The 16,553-nt window shown below is 36.4% G+C and overlaps 2 protein-coding genes across 4 annotated transcripts in view; both read left to right on the top strand.

The window, feature by feature from the left end:
- The first annotated feature begins 387 nt into the window (after positions 1-387).
- On the top strand, positions 388-5,090 carry LOC140483315 (uncharacterized). The gene is made up of 2 exons (XM_072581505.1): positions 388-546; positions 4,671-5,090. The coding sequence occupies exon 2, from the start codon at positions 4,722-4,724 to the stop codon at positions 4,866-4,868; it is 147 nt and encodes a 48-aa protein (XP_072437606.1). The 5' UTR covers positions 388-546; positions 4,671-4,721; the 3' UTR covers positions 4,869-5,090.
- A 26-nt stretch (positions 5,091-5,116) lies between these two features.
- mkks (MKKS centrosomal shuttling protein) overlaps positions 5,117-16,553 on the top strand; it is a 54,064-nt gene continuing 42,627 nt past the window's right edge. For all 3 annotated transcript variants that reach the window (XM_072581500.1, XM_072581501.1, XM_072581499.1), the window contains exons 1-2: positions 5,117-6,104; positions 14,962-15,143. In XM_072581500.1, coding sequence (XP_072437601.1) covers positions 5,117-6,104; positions 14,962-15,143 — 1,170 coding nt within the window. The remainder of the gene's footprint in view (positions 6,105-14,961; positions 15,144-16,553) is intronic.

The raw sequence follows: 16,553 nt of genomic DNA, 5'->3' as shown, positions 1-16,553 counted from the left end.
TGCCTTACTCGTCTTTGAAATGAGTCACAAGCACATTGACTCAAGACTGCTTATTATTTGATCTTTCTAATTCCTGTCTTGTCATAAGGTCCAACCTTTCTTTAGGTCAATAGTTCACATCCTAACACACATTCTCTGCAGCCGTTGATCCTGATCTCTGACTTCATAGATTTTAAAATCTTAATTTTCAATTGTCTACATGTCTCTGCTTTACCCTGTGTCTAATCTCCAATATTGTTCTAACTCTCCTAACCCTTCTGACCTCTTTTAAATGCTGTGACATTCATATTTCACTGATTAAATGTTATTGTATTGGCAGGTGATTGTTTAAATCAGACATGAGTCTTAAAACTGTCTGGAAAAACTACAGAGTTTTAATTGTTATGGGAACAAGTCTAACATTGATCCATTGGGGATGGTACAATATGAAGTCTAGTGAAACCTTCAAGAACAGAAACCAAGACTATATTTCACAGCCTGAAATTGTGACGAGCATCATCCAAAAGGAAAGCCGACCAAAGGCAAATTAGTTACTGGATTTGTTAGGTAAGCCATACTCCCTTCATAAATTATGTCAAGAATAGGAAAATCACCTCAGAAATTATGATGGTTGAAAAGTGTGCAAAAATACACAAAACTGGGCTATAAGTACTTTGAAGCACCTCATCTATTTTGTAACAATACAAGCAAACGACTTTTTTTGAGATGCAAATATCCCTTTTAATTTTATTATGAATGTGGGAGAGCAGGTGAATAGTTTCAGGTGTCTTTCGTGCTTTCCTTGAATTGGTCAGAGGTCATGCTGACTGTCTTTGGTCGGGGGGGGGGCGGGAGGTGGTGGTGGTAACTCAACAAAAACCCAGCGGTTTAAACAAAAGATATATGTTTGATGCAGCTTTTGTCAAGTTCTTTTAAAACATCCTTAACATGCAAACTGCCATAGTTTGCAAATTTATAGAAGAAAAGTAGGATTTGGTGTCATTTCTGGGGCTTTTAAATATATAGGAACTTGGTATGTACTGAAATCCGCCAAAGCCATTACTGTTATTATTGAAATGACCAAGATTTGAATACAATTCCAAAATTGGGAACCCATTATGATCTTGGTAATGCGATAATTGAGCATGATAATAGTAGAGTTCAGGAGAAGAAGGGGACGTAAGTGAGAAATTAAATTTCGCCACCCATTTTTCAATTTAATTTTGGATATATTTGAAGTGATTACAGTTTATGAGCAATAACATGGAAAGACAGTATCATTTAATTGGTGCTAATTTGAGGAGGCTGTATGAACATGTGAAACTGCAGTGCAGGTTCTTTAATCTTTGAAGGTGCCAGGGCAAATTTAGAAGGTGGGTAAGAAATTGAATGGGATGTTTGGCTTTACAAACATACAAACAATGTCTAGGAGTAAACCATTTAGCCCTTCAAGCCTGCCCCACCATTCAATAAGATCCTAACTGATCAGGTTTCTTGCCTTAAGTTTGCATTCCCACCTAACCCTGATAAAATTTATAAAGTCATAGAGATGTACAGCACAGAAACAGACCCTTCGGTCCAATTTGTCCATGCAGAACAGATATCCTAACCTAATCTAGTCCCACTTGTCAGCACTTGGCCCATATCCCTCTAAACCCTTCCTATTTATGTACCTATCCAGATGCCTTTTAAATGCTGTAATTGTACCAGCCTTCTCCACTTCCTCTGGCAGCTCATTCCATACACAGACCACTCTCTGTATGAAAAATTTGTCCCTTAGGTCCCTTTTATTATCTTTCCCTTCTCGCCCTAAATCTGTACCCTTTAGTTCTGAACTCCCACACCCTGGGGGAAAAGAAACCTTATCTGTTTACCCTATCCATGACCTTCATGATTTTATTAACCTCTAAAGGTCACTCGTCAGCCTCTGCCAGTCCATGGAAAACAGCCCCAGCCTATTCAGCCTCTCCCCATAGCTCAAATCCTCAAACCCTGGAAACCTCCTTGTAAATGTTTTCTGAACTCTTTTAAATTTTACAACATCCTTCCAATAGGAAGGAGACTAGAATTGGACACAAAATTCCAAAAATAGCCTAACCAATGTCCTAGAAGCCTTAACATGACCTCCCAATTCCTAACCTTTCACCCCTATGCTTAACAAGAATCAATACGTCTCTGCCTTAAAACAAACAGATACCTAGGGATGCAGGTACATAGTTCCTTAAAAGTAGTGTCACAGGTAAACAGGTTGATGAAGGCGGCATTTGGCACACTTGCATTCATTGGTCAGAGCATTGAGTACATGAGTTGGGATGTCATGTTATAGCTTTACAAGACATTGGTAAGGTCACATTTGAAGTTCTGTGTACAGTAACTGGAAAGGTGCAAATAAGATTTACAAGGATGTTACTGAGATTGGAAGTTGCGCTATGAAGAGAGGCTAGGGCTTTTTCTCTCAAGAGTGGGACAGACGGGTGACCTTCAAGTTTTTTTTTAATCATGAGGGGCATAGATAAAGGGAATAGCCAAGGTCTTTTTCCTAGGGAAGGGAAGCCCAGAACTAGAGGGCATAAATTTAAGGTGAGAGGGTAAAGATTTAAAAAGGAGGTGAAGGGCAACTTTTTTAAATAGAGAGTGGTGTGTATGTGGTATGAGCTGCCAGAGGTAGTGATAGAAATGGGTACAGTTAGAACATTTGAACGATATTTGCAAAGGTACATGGAAAAGAAAGGTTTTGAGGGAAGTGAGCCAAATGCAGGCAAATGGGACTAGTTCGGTTTAGGAAACCTTGTGAGCATGCATGAGTTGCACTAAAGGAGGTGTTTCCATCATACATACAGATGTACAGCACGGAAACAGACCCTTCGGTCTAACTCGTCCATGCCGACCAGATATCCCAACCCAATCTAGTCCCACCTGCCAGCACTTGGCCCATATCCCTCCAAACCCTTCCTATACATGTACACATCCAGATACCTTTTAAATGGTGCAATTGTACCAGACTTCATCACTTCCTCTGGCAGCTCATTCTGTGCACGTACCACCCTCTGCCTGAAAAAGTTGCCCCAGGTCTCTTTTATATCTTTCTCCTCTCACCCGAAACCTATGCCCTCTAGTTCTGGACTCCCCTACCTCAGGGAAAAGACCTTGTCTACTTATCCTATCCATGGCCCTCATGAATGTATAAAGCTCTGTAAGGTCACCCCTCAACCTCCGTGCTTCAGGGAAAACAGCCCCATCCTACTCAACTTCTCCCGATAGCTCAAATCCTCCAACCCTGGCAACATCCTTGTAAATCTTTTCTGAATTTTTTCAAGTTTCACAACATCTTTCTGATAGGAAGGAGACCAGAATTGCATGCATTATTCCAAAAGTGGCCTAACCAATGTCTTGTACAGCTGCATCATGGCCTCCCAACTCCTGTACTCAATACCCTGACCAACAAAGGAAAGCATACCAAACACCTCCTTCACTATCCTATCTACCTGCGACTCCACTTTCAAGGAGCCAAGAACCTGCACTGCAAGGTCTCGTTGTTCAGCAACACTCCCTAGGACCTTACCATTAGTGTATAAATTCTGCTAAGATTTGCTTTCCCAAAATGCAGCACCTTACATTTATCTAATTAAACTCCATCTGCCACTTCTGAGCCCATTGGCCCATCTGGTCAAGAACCTGTTGTAATCTAAGGTGACCTCCTTCGCTGTCCACTGCACCCCCAATTTTGGTGTCATCTGCAAACTTACTAATTACACCTCTTATGCTCACATACAAATCATTTATATAAATGAAAAATAGTGGACCCAGCGCCGATCCTTGTGGCACTGCACTGGTCACAGGCCTCCAGTCTGAGAAACAACCCTCCACCACCACCCTCTGTCTTCTACCTTTGAGCTAGTTCTGTATCCAGATGTCTAGTTCTCCCTGTATTGGATGTAGGTTTGCTCGCTGAGTCGAACTGACTATAAAAAATATGTAAGAATGGCATCTACCACTTTCTCCTTTTCAGAAAGGTCATTGCAAAGTGTCACGACTCTGAGAGAAAATATTTCACCTAATTTCTTTTTTAAATGGGTGACTTGATTCTTCTATAATGTATCCTGTCCGCATTGACCCTGTCAAGACCCCTCAGGATCTTCATAAATAGGGGAAATAAATAATAAGAAACTCTTAACAAAGCTTTACAAATTTCTGGTTGGACTTAAATTGAAAGAGTTATAGAGTCATAGAGATGTACAGTATGGAAACAGGCCCTTCGGTCCAGCTCATCCATGCTGACCAGATATCCCAACCCAATCTAGTCCCACCTGCCAGCACCTGGCCAATATCCCTCCAAACCCTTCCTATTCAAATATCCATCCAGATGCCTTTTAAATGTTGCAATTGTACTAGCCTCCACCACTTCCTCTGGCAGCTCGTTCCATACATGTACCACCCTGTGTGAAAAAGTTGCCCCTTAGGTCGTTGTGGAATCAGATTTCACAGTGATGTTTTAAAGTCAATTGGATAGGTACTTGAAAAGGACAAATTTGCAGGTAGATTGAGTAAGTCCAGGCCGAAATTTGGATCTAAACTATTTCAGAGCCAGAGGCATGATACACTACATGGTCTCCACAATGATGTAGATTATATGATTTGAAAACTTAATGTTTTCAAAGCACAATTTAACTGTACATCTTTTCTATTTGCAGATAATATTAAATTGGAATGCAGATATTTCGTTGTCGCATCCTTACAGAAGAATGAGAAATAAAGCATGGTTTCGCAAAAATTGGCTTCTAGTGGCGGGACTGTCCTTACTTGGAATCCATACTGTAACATATCTGATGCAGAAGTTTGTAAAAAAATCAACAAGATTAGAACTGAAGCAGAAGAATATAGATAAATAATAATGAAATGTCAAGCAAGATAAATCTTTTACAATGCATCCAAATTTTGCTCTTCTAGTTGGTTTAGCATTGAAATATGGGAATTTCAAATAACTTTCATCTTCTATAATATGATTGGCACATTTGGAATGTACAAGCATTTTAATGATCAGAGGAGAAGTGCTGCATGTTAAATTTCGGTTCATTTTGAAAATAATAAACCAACTAATCTTTGCAAGTTTACTGTTTTCAGACCTTCCACTACCTGAATGATGGCCTCAATTTCACCTAAAATAGCATCTTCATGCAGTTCTGGACAGTTAAATAGTGATGTACTTTGTCAGGCTCTTTCCACTCTCAGAGGAATTGTGGAGTCCTGTTATGGCCCATTTGGTAGACTGAAACTAATTCACAATGCTGTAGGAGGCTACGTTCTAACCACATCACAGTCTTCTGCGCTTTTGCGTAATCTTTCTGTGTCCCATCCTGTGATGAAGTTGTTAATAGCTTCCGTGCTGAATCATGTTTCTCGATTTAGTGATTCTGGACTTTTTACAGCGATTCTATGCTGTAATTTGGCTGAAAATGCAAAACAACTTAATGTACCAAGCAGTCACATTGTCAAAATCCATAAACACCTTCTGAATATTTGCCTTGACTATCTAACTTCTGAGGAATGTAGCTGCAGAATACAAATAGATTTTAGTAACAGCAAGACTTTGCTTTCACTTGTTCGTACAATGATAAATAAGCCTACTTGTATGTTGACTACAAAAGAAGCTGACTACATCAGTTCCTTAGTGTTAAAGGCATTCTTTTACACAATACCATCTGTGATTGGAGATCATGTATCTTTGGGAAAGATGCAGATTATTCCCATTGAGGGGCAAAGTGTTTCTGACTCCTTTGTGCTTTCTGGGATCCTTATAGAGATATTTTCATCTCCTTCAACAACAGTTGATATTACAAAATTGACATTTGGTTACATTAAGATTGCTGTATTCAATGTTTCCATGTCAGGAGATGTTGTTGACAGTGGGAATGGAACCTGGGAGGTGACACCAGATTTCAGTCCTGAAGATGAATCACTTGCACAGCTGCTGAAGGTGGGAAAACAGCTAGTTTATGACCAAGTTCACCTTGTTTTGTGTCAGAGAGTGATCCATCCTGTTCTAAAACAATATCTCCAGGAACAACAAGTGATGGTAGGAGATAGACTTGGAGTTGCCCTCATGGAGCCTCTGATTCAAATGACAGGTTGGTATGTTAATCACGAGCAATATTTACTTCAACTCGTGCTTCTGATAGTGATATGTGATGTTTGTGATTAGGTTCAGACTTTGAAGGTGAAAGTGTACATATGTTCTTTGTTTTTGTATAGGTTGTTTAGTTGTTTTTTGTTTTAACTCCCTAAGGCTTATTCCTAGGAGGCAAGAGGAATAGACAAATAACGTAAGCTTTACATCAATTGTCTGTGGTAAGAATTTCTTAAAATCATAAATATGATATCATTAACCTAGTTGTGTGACTTATTTAATTCTGTGATCCAAAAGCGATTTTCTATGTAAATGTCACTGAAGGTTCTTTTGGCCATCAGATTAATTGCCTACTGTTTAGATTCCCATTCTACCTAGCAGCAATTGATATCTATACCTAATGAAAATAAGACATCAAAAGGTGCTGTTTTGTCAGATAAAAGTACATCAGCAACCTGACCTAAGAATCAGTCATTCCTTTCAACATTTGATGCTACTTTTAGCACTTCTCAAAACAAATCCTTGGTGCTTGCTACAGAATATTAGTCATCAAGTTTGTCCTTGTAGTTTCCTACATGATAAATTCTGTATCATCCAAACTGGGTACAAGAGGTGGCAAGAGAACATAAGAAAATATGTGAGCTAATCTCCCATTGTTCTTGCACAATGGCTCACCCACAGTGACCAGCAGAGAGACTTGGGAGCATGTCATTCCACCTGCACGCGTTGCTGAGGAATTGTACAAAATGCAAGATGTAAACAGTAGAAGAATATGAATAAATATGAAATATTAGCAGTGATCAGAATATGAAAAAAAAATTTCAGTCAATAAATATAATTTAAAAAATTACTCTATCATGGGATGTGGGCTTCATTAGCAAGGCCAGCATTTGTTGCATATCCCTAAATGCCCTTGAACTGAGTGACATGTTGGACCATTTCAGAGGGCATTTAAAAGTCAACCACATTGTTTTAGATCTGGAGTCACATGAAGTCCAGACCAGGTAAAAATGGTAAATTTTCTTCCCTGAAGAATAATGATAAACCAGATGAATTTTTAAAACAACTAATGATAGTTGTCATGATCACCAGCACTGAGACCAGCTTTTGATCTCGGATTTTATTAATTGAATTTAAATTCTACCGGTTGCCATATTGTGATTTGAACACCTGTTTCCATGGTATTGGCCTGGGTCTCTGGATTATTATTACCTATTAGAATGAACGTTGCTGTTTTCAGTGTAGATTGCTAATTTGAATAGGTCTCAAAAAATGGTTCAATACCTATCTCAGAAAACTTCTGATACCTTGCATTGAAATCTCTAATAACTAGAGTTCTGGGACTGGGTCTGTTTCTTGACTGGAGGTGTCACTTGCCCATCAGAAATCAATGTTAACACTCATTCCACATCAGTCCCACTGTCTCACAAATGCTCACAATTGTCAAACTCGTTGGTCATTCTTATTGGAAGCCTGCCCTAACTCTGGTCTCTGCCTTTATAATATCATGTTCCAACGGTGAAGCTCCACTAATTTTGCATGCTCCAACTATTGTGGAATCTCAATACCTGCATTTGATGAAAATATGGAATTTAACTTGGATCTTTGTCTATCGGTATACTTCATTAACCAGCATCCTCCATTGCCGGAAAATGATCGATAACAGCAACCTTAGTATAGCTAAAAAAATACAGGAATGATGAAAATAATGCTTGGCAAGAAAATATAAGCTCGAACAATCAGAGTCATAGTCATACAGAGTTTTGACATTGTTCAGGGACTGGATCCTACAAGGATACATTCTTAGCCACAAATTCTTCTACATGCACCCTTTGTCTGAAGACCAGATCAAGTTTGGAAAAAGAGTAGTTTATTTCAAAAGTAAGTCATTAGCCATAAGTATGAAATGGAGCAATATTGTGTTTCATGAATCTATCAAAACAAAGTCTATTTGTAAACAAAATGAGTGAAAAAAATAATTCTCACATGCTCTCTTTCACTGCTACACGCTGCTGTCTCAATTGCATTGATTACTTAAGTGTCGGCTTCAGAATGCTTTATACAGAAAGCTAATTTAGTGGAAGGACAAATTTTGAATTTAAATCCAGGTAATAAAGATCCAATCTTCTTAAATATTTTCAGAATGTGTTCATCATATAGTGTGCGCGATGAAAGTGTTCCTGAAATAAAGTACAAATAAATTGTGGCACTTGAGTATGAAATTAAAAATATAGTTGGAAATAAAGTGACAGTCTAGAAATTCTGGCTCTTCCTACAACGAACAGGATATGACAATGGATGCAGGAAATGCGATTTTTAATTTAGTGTAATAAAAGAATGAAATATGTTTGTGAAAATGATAGCATTCTAATAGCTGAACAAATGTATGCTGTGTGTAGCTGTGCTGAACTGCCTTTAAAAAAGTGTTTCGTTCAAAACCATGATAAAATATATTTTTCTAACCTCTCTTTTAATGTTTTTTGTGCTTAGAAAGACAGATTCTACGTAAATACACCTTTTAGATTCTTCATCACAGAGCACTTTGCAAGCAATAAATTAGAACTAAAGTCAGCTGCTATTTCCAGGTGATCAAGCTGCCATTTTGTGCATGTTCAGTCGAGAGAGAGAGCGTGCGCAATATAACTACTTATTCTAAAGATCAATTTTGGTTTGGATGCTAGGAGAGATCCCTTTTGTTCTTTGCAATGTTGCAAGACGTTTTTCTCCCTTGGAACAGTAGACGAAACTTCAGTTTAATGTGTAATCTGAAGGACTCTTGTGGTTCCTTATTTAAATATTGGTCAATGGCAGTCTGTGAAAATAGCTCCTTTATTAAGTCATTCCTTAAATTTCTAATGCACTATTCCTATTATTGATTATGCTTTCTACAATGGGCTGCCCAGAAATGCCCACATACACCAGCTAGTTAAGGTCTTAGATATTTTCATCTTTTTGATTTATATCTTTAAAAAAATAATGGGTCTGTTTGTCATTTTATTGCCTTTTCTACTTCTGTTGCCATCTTAAGTAACCTATGTATTTACATACCAATATGGTCTGCCCTCCTACCCAATTTAAATGGTTGCTATTTTGGATGCATCTTTATTTCCTATTCCTGTCAAAAAATTTTTCCCACAGTTCCATTTGCTACCTGTGGTCATTCACAATTTGTAATCATCAGCAAGTGTTCCTCAATTCTTAAGTTCTCTTCATTTGTTACGTTCTCGAACATGTCAGCAGATGTTTGTGACCTGAGAAAACTTTGTTTTGCTGCATACCTTCTTATTTTCTACCTCTTCTTAAATGTTTCTATTGTGGCAACAACTGCTCTGGGATCATCTGGATCTGAAGATAGGCTAGTTTCTCTGTCAGTCAATACTCAGTAGCAAATTGTCTTGCCAATCCTATTTTTATATGCCATAACAGTGAAACCAATGTAAGCAACCAGAAGTCAGTGTAAACACATCTAAACAGATGCTACATTCCTCCTTTAAGTACTTCTTTATGCAAATTAATGTTTGAAACCATCAAATTTATTTATGTGCACAGGGAAAGCATTTCAATATTTAATTAGCTTTTTGATTCCATAAGTTATTTACTTCAAATATGCAAATAATAGTGTAAATCTCATTAAAGAGAAAATAAATAAGCACAGTAAAACCGCACAATCATTTTGGTCTTTGCTGTCCTACGTTGTTTGTAATTGCATGCATGAAATTAAGCATTCTAACAAACTTACCTCCATCATGTGCTAGTTGAGAAATTTGAAAATACATTTTCTATCACTGTCTTCAGCAAGCCTTTGTTTACTGGTTAAGCACCTGTTCAAATTCCTATAGCTATAATGTGCAATAGGTATTTGAATCAACCTAATCAGAGATGTTATTACACATCTCTACAGCAGGTGAAATGTGAACCTGGGCCTTCTGCCATGCTACTAATGCATCACAGGAGCTCTATTATAATGCACTATAAAATTGGCCCAAATGATTTGCTAACTCGGCAAATTTGATGCAAAAAATAGGGTACCTTCAAACTATCCAGCAAATGATGGTTACCCCAATCAGATCATTGCTCCCTGTTTATCTCACTAACTTACAAATGCTACGTTTTGGACTGGAAAAGTGTATAGTCAACCTCAAATTGGGTAAGATGCCACACAAATTGGAGCAGCATGTAAAGCTAGCTGTTTCACACCATTATTATGCAGTAGTAACACTAATATTCTCCACCAACAGAATGCTGCCATGAAGCCAAAAAGATATTCTTTATTACATAGAAGAATAATATGACATGAATTTCAGTGCTCATTTGATGCCAATTTTGCATGCCGTTTATCCCAATAACTGGTGGATCATGTCCCTTCAGCTCTTTGCAACTATACTAACTATGCTCAACTAACCTACAATTGCAAAATTCAGATCATAATGTACAACATTAAACATGATTCTGCAATTGGAGTACAATTGCTAAATAATCCCGAGCGATCCAAGCAATACACTAACAGCCAATTTAAGATAATCAGTCAAGCTTGAATTATGTTTGCTGGAAACAACATATACTCATGCACAGACTTGGTCTGCAGATAAAATGAATTTGTCCAGCCATCTTGTATTTGAAATTAAACATCAGCTTTTGAGACAGCTGTTCCTTGGTGCATTTGCTGTCAATGTCTGAACCATTCAATGTCGACTTGCTTTGCATAAGTTTGTACAAAAGACTGGGGAATAAATTCTTCATGGCGATACCTTGACTAATTAGCATCTATTTTCCTCATTCAGTATAAGTTATTCCCGTTGAAGTTTGATATTCCTGAGTTTCTCTCATTAAGTGAAAAACAAACAATTTCAATAGCATGTGTCTTCACTCATCAAAGCTTGCATTGTTTTATTTAAACCTGCTCCTGTGGAAAGCTGGTATACATGTAGGATATTTGTGTGAGTTGCTCTTCTATATTGGGGCAGTTAATGATTAGCAGACAAAATTGTTGGAGGTTAAAATTAATGAAATGGGCTAGTTAAAAAAAACAGTACTAATACAATGAATTTCCTTAATTTTTTTGTCCTTTCAAGTTTCCAAAAACTCTGTGATATGTTCAAAAATAAAATTCTCAACCCCCAATTAAAATACCAACAAATATATACTTTTTTGAAGTTCAACTGCAACATAATCAAGTGACATCAAAAGTTCAAAGTAGTTCAAACAACTACAGCATAAAAATATTTTTTGGAAGTTCTTTGGTTCAATATATTTCACAATGTAAAATCTTGTGAATTCCAGTATGATACTTTTTTTTAGCAATCATATGTAATTGGAGTGGAAGATTGATGGCTGAAAATTAATTGAGCATCACCTTTTATGAGTATATTATCAATAACCAGATAGAATCATAAGAGTTATAAAACGCAGAAACAGACTCTTTGGTCCAATTCATCCATGCTGTCCAGATATCCTAAACCAATCTAGTCCTGTTTGCCAGCATTTGGTCTGTATCTCTCTAAACCGTTCCCATTCAGATACCTTTTAAATGTCATAATTAAAGTATTCTCAAAGTGTTTATACTTTGTGAAAACCTGAATGATGAGTATCCATTAACTATTCTCTGGTGATGGTATCTTGAACTTGACCCTATTCTTAGTTTCTTTGGGTAAGTACTTTCCAATAGGGTCACTGGATATCAACCAAGAGAAGGAATCTAATTGAATTGAAGTGCTTTATGCGTTTTGCCCACAACTACATGAGACTGATTTGAAATTTATTTCCATGAAAATCCCATAGAGATGGAGTCCGTGTTAGTTGGATTTATTCCAAAGTCCTACAAATGAAATAGCAATGTGCTAACCTACTACCTCATAAAATCACCAGATGTAAATTGTTTAGTCCATTAATTCTGAGAGAATCCAAAGAGTAAAACTGCACTTGCAATTATCAAAATCCAAAAAGTTTTGTAACGTTTTTTCTGTGTATAGATCTCAGTCATTTATAATATCTTACACTAAGGTATCTTACAATTTAAATTTTAAATAGACTGCTTCTATTTAAGGTAGGTAAGTTGAAGGAGCACTGCTACCTGATTTCTTCATAAATTACTGATCACTAATGAGACCACAGCATTTTTGATAATTAGGAGGAATGTTTGAAAGTTGTATTTTTCAGTAGCTTAGGATATTCATACCATAGTAACACCATAAAAGTTTACTGGGGTAGTCCATGAAACAAGCTTCTGTTTCCAAATACTTATTTGGAGACTAATAGAGGGTTAGCAGTTTACTGTACCTTTTTATTTTGAGCCTGTGAAAGCCTGAGTACTGTAATTTACAGATGTTGCATGTGTGAATGAGTTCTACAAGTTTTTCTCATGTATACAAATTAAATGTTTTGTACACTGCTTATTATATTTGCATTATTTTTATAAATTCAATTTCTGTGGTTATGTAATTGGCATAGGAAATGGTAATTGGTGTAGACTCATGGGTATTGTATCAGTTTCAATGACCATACTTAATATTTCCGCAATTCAGAACTCACCTAACATTTTGCATTGCCTTCCTAATTCACTAAAATAGCAGGCAAAAGCTATTTGTTTTGAACAGCTGTAAAATTAATAGTTGTATAAATGTTCTGAACACCAATCAATGACTGCAAAATATCTTGATATCTTAAGTGTAAAGTCAAGTGCAGATTGCTGCCTTCAAGTATTTAAGCATTTTGCAAATCACCTTCTGAGATTAACGCACCATTGGTATATTTTTACAGCCTTTTACAATCAACTCTATTTTTAACTTGCTTCATGAATTATTGCCAAGAAAAGGACTGTCAGATATGGTGTATTGCTAAAGTATATGAATCCCAGTTACACAATTAAATGGACCTACTAGGGATTTAACTTGAAAATAACCTTTGTCCATTAAAAAATGAAGTATGTTGGAAGAACAGTCACTTAGTTCAGTTTTGCTGTAACATTTTGAACAATTGGATAACTGATACATTGGCAAATTACAGAGTGCAGCAAAAATAAACAAATAGAGTGTGTAAGACTAAGGTGACAACAATAACAAGTTGCATTTATTGAGATCCTCCAAAGTAGTAGAAGATACCAAATTGTTTCACAAAAAAAAGTTTTAAAATTGGACATTAAGCCAATGAAGGAAATATTAGCATTGATGACAAAAATTGCCTCCAGTGTTCACTTTCGTCGTCTTGGCAATGCCAAATAATTTAGCAGACAAATAGAAATTATGTCCCACGTCACTGAACCTTGCTAAATGATCTAATGGCCTTTGCACTTTGCATGCTTGTAATAGTGATGGTCTAAGATTATGGGAATTATCTGTCTTGTCTGCAAATATTAAATAATAGGACGTTTAATGCATGTGAAAGCTGAAATCAGGAAATGAAGGAAATTCAGATGCCATAAATATGTAAGTCCTGAGACATAAACTCGACCAACTGGATCCTATAATTGTACAGTTTTGCAGTCAGGACAATTTGCAGGAATACCAATTTGAGGGGAAACCAACATTTATACTGTATAAGAGGAGAGAGCATTTTTGGTCTCACCAAGGCCCTATACAGTTGCAGTAAGACACCTTCTGTCCTCAAATTCTCTCGCAAACCAACATACTATTTGCCTTTCTCAGTGAATGTAGTACCTACCTGCTAGCTTTTAGTGATTCACAACAAGTTCAGCCATATTCCTTTGAACAGTTCCAAAGCACTCAATTTAGGAAATATTCAACGTTTCCATTTTTTTTCTGCCAAAGTGGATAACTTAATACTTATCCACATTAGATTCCATCCGCCATATTCTTGTCCATTCACCTAACCTGGCCAAGTCTGCTTCAAACCTACTTGGATTTTCCTCAGACTTACATTTCAACCCAGTTTTGTGGCTTTGGCAAATTTGGAAATGTTATAATTGATCCCGACATACAAATCATTTATGTTGATTGTGGAGAGCTATGCCACTGGCACTACTCCTTGTGGCAGCCTAGTAGTAAAATCCTATTGTCTTGAGAATGGTCTGTTTATTCCTACTTTGTTTTCTGTTTGTCATCCAATTCTCAATCCACATTAGTCTACAACCCCTCTGTTTTGTGAAGTTTGGTTTCCAGCAATTTTTGCATGTGATTCCAAAAGAGAACAAGCACACTTGTACTTTGCTTCTGTGAAGTCAAAGTCAAGCTGGAGTGAATGAACTAAGGGTGGTTAAGTGATCTCTATGCCAGAGTAATATGATTTTCCTGATGGGTGCTCCATCCTCTTAGTACAGTACAGCAAATTTTCATATCTATCATTCAGGACAGTAGAATCTATTGCAAATTTATAATGGCAGGTACATCAGAATCAGAAATAAATTGATCAAATTACAACATTTCAAAAGGTTTTTCTGCAACCAATATTACAAATATATTTACTTTTCATTCTTATCTGCTGAATAAATACTGCAAATCTACTGCAAATTTAATTTTAAAGAGATGGCACAGATATTATGGGATGAATATCTTCCTACTGTGCTGCAAGATTCTGTGTTTGAATTGTAATGTTATTAAGAGATTCTTTGTTTTTTTAATGAATGTTTAATAGCGCGCTTGCTCTGGCAAATTGCTTGTTTATTCTTCAGTTGTTTGACCATCAAAGCTTTACACTTGAGCATGGAATAGCTCATGTTTAATTCATGTTCCATTAGTTTATGTTTGATTCAATGATCTTTATTGATGTGCTGCAGTATCTGAAATATTAATTTGTAATGGAATGTTGTTGAATTTTTACAAATCTAAATACATTTATCTCGTGGTTTATTGTGCTTCTTTATAATGTTGCTGTTTTGTAATTTTTGGCCATTTTTCTTTTACCAGGTGCACAATCCATTAGTTCATATTATCATCCTATTCTCCCTAACTGCTATGGCATTATTAAGAACCTGCACATTGTGAAGTTTGGTTTCAAGCAATTCCTGCATCTGATCCCAAATGAGAATAAGCCTGTGTGTAGTTTGTTACTATGTAATCGAAGTGAAGCTGGAGTGAATGAGCTAAAGGTAGGTTAAATGGTCTGCATGTTGTATTTTTGTATTGAGTGTTTCATATTTTAACTCTAAAATAGTGATTTTTCATTATCTTTCAAAGCAACATGTATCACAAAACATGTAAATAGCAACTGCATCAGAATCACAATTTATTTGAAGCTGTTTTCTTAATTATGTAAAAAGAAACTATTGAGGCTGTGTCCACAATTTGGACTAAAACAGCAGCAAAAGCTGAAGCAGGATAATAGACCTAAAAAAGGAAATTAGAATTTTCGGCATCAAATTCCTGTAAGCAGACAAACTTCAAGACTATTTGTATTTCACCGCTGTTAAGCACTTCGTGATGTTCAGTCGTTAACAAAGGTGATCATTGCAAGTAGTTTTATAAGACACTGCCATTGAAAATAGTACTTGTCATCATTTATGTAGCGCCTATGTAACCCTATGGTTACTTTGTACATATTGTCTCATCATTTGATGCTCTGATCATTATGAAAGAAAATTCAGTGTGGTGATTTATCTGTTTCAGCTTGTACATCAGTGTACAGTTTAGTGACTAAGTTCATTGGTTTAACAATTTGAAATTTAAAAATGATTTTCTGACGAAATCCTTTTTGTATTTTTTTGTTCTGTGCTTGAAGGTGCCTTCTCTTTATTAAACTAATGGTTAGTATGTCAAGCAAATGTTTTGATTGGATGTGGATTGAGGCAAAAAAATCACCAAGGTTCATAAAACCATTAATAGGAGAATTCCAGGACATTGCTTAAGCAATGAATTCAAGCAAGACTGCTAGGCCTACAGTTGTTCCAGTCATTTGTTTCCTTGTCCTATTAAAAATCATCCAGGCATCAAAGAATGGAACTACATAACATTATTGCATTGATTGCTAACTGTTTCAAGTTATTTTTATTACTTTGACACTTTTAGCTGAACAAAGTAAAGCATGCTTGACAAAACAGATCACACTTTGCCACAAAGGAATTATAGTAAAGAAGTGGGTATAGTGGGTATATGAAAATTATCAAAATACCATCATTCTAGCAATTTAACTTGCAGATTGTTAACTAAAAAACACAATCTTCCTGTGTATATTAGGTCTTTGAGCTCTAAAACTGTATATTTTAATAGATGTGAGGGGTCTGTTACCTGATGTTACCCCTTCAAGAAAGGTCTTTTTAGCTGTGATTCTAAAATATTTGACAAAAAAATGGTAGATTATGATTGTAAAGAATTCCTGTCAGGGTTGAAGTTATAAATATAACTTTTAATTCTTCTATTGGAGGTTACTCAATAGGGTTTAAGATTCACAATAAGTGTTCTGGAAAACAAGATAATCTCTCAGGGGTATAGTTGCCTGCAAGCCTTTATGTTAAGTCTCTCACAAACCTATGTGGCCCCCTTGGAGTCTGTGGTGTCCCATG

Source organism: Chiloscyllium punctatum, chromosome 11 (genome assembly GCF_047496795.1).
Source record: "Chiloscyllium punctatum isolate Juve2018m chromosome 11, sChiPun1.3, whole genome shotgun sequence".
In the NCBI taxonomy this organism is placed as follows: domain Eukaryota; kingdom Metazoa; phylum Chordata; class Chondrichthyes; order Orectolobiformes; family Hemiscylliidae; genus Chiloscyllium; species Chiloscyllium punctatum.
The sequence above is the reverse complement of the archived record's forward strand: the minus strand, read 5'-3'. Positions and strand labels throughout refer to the sequence as shown.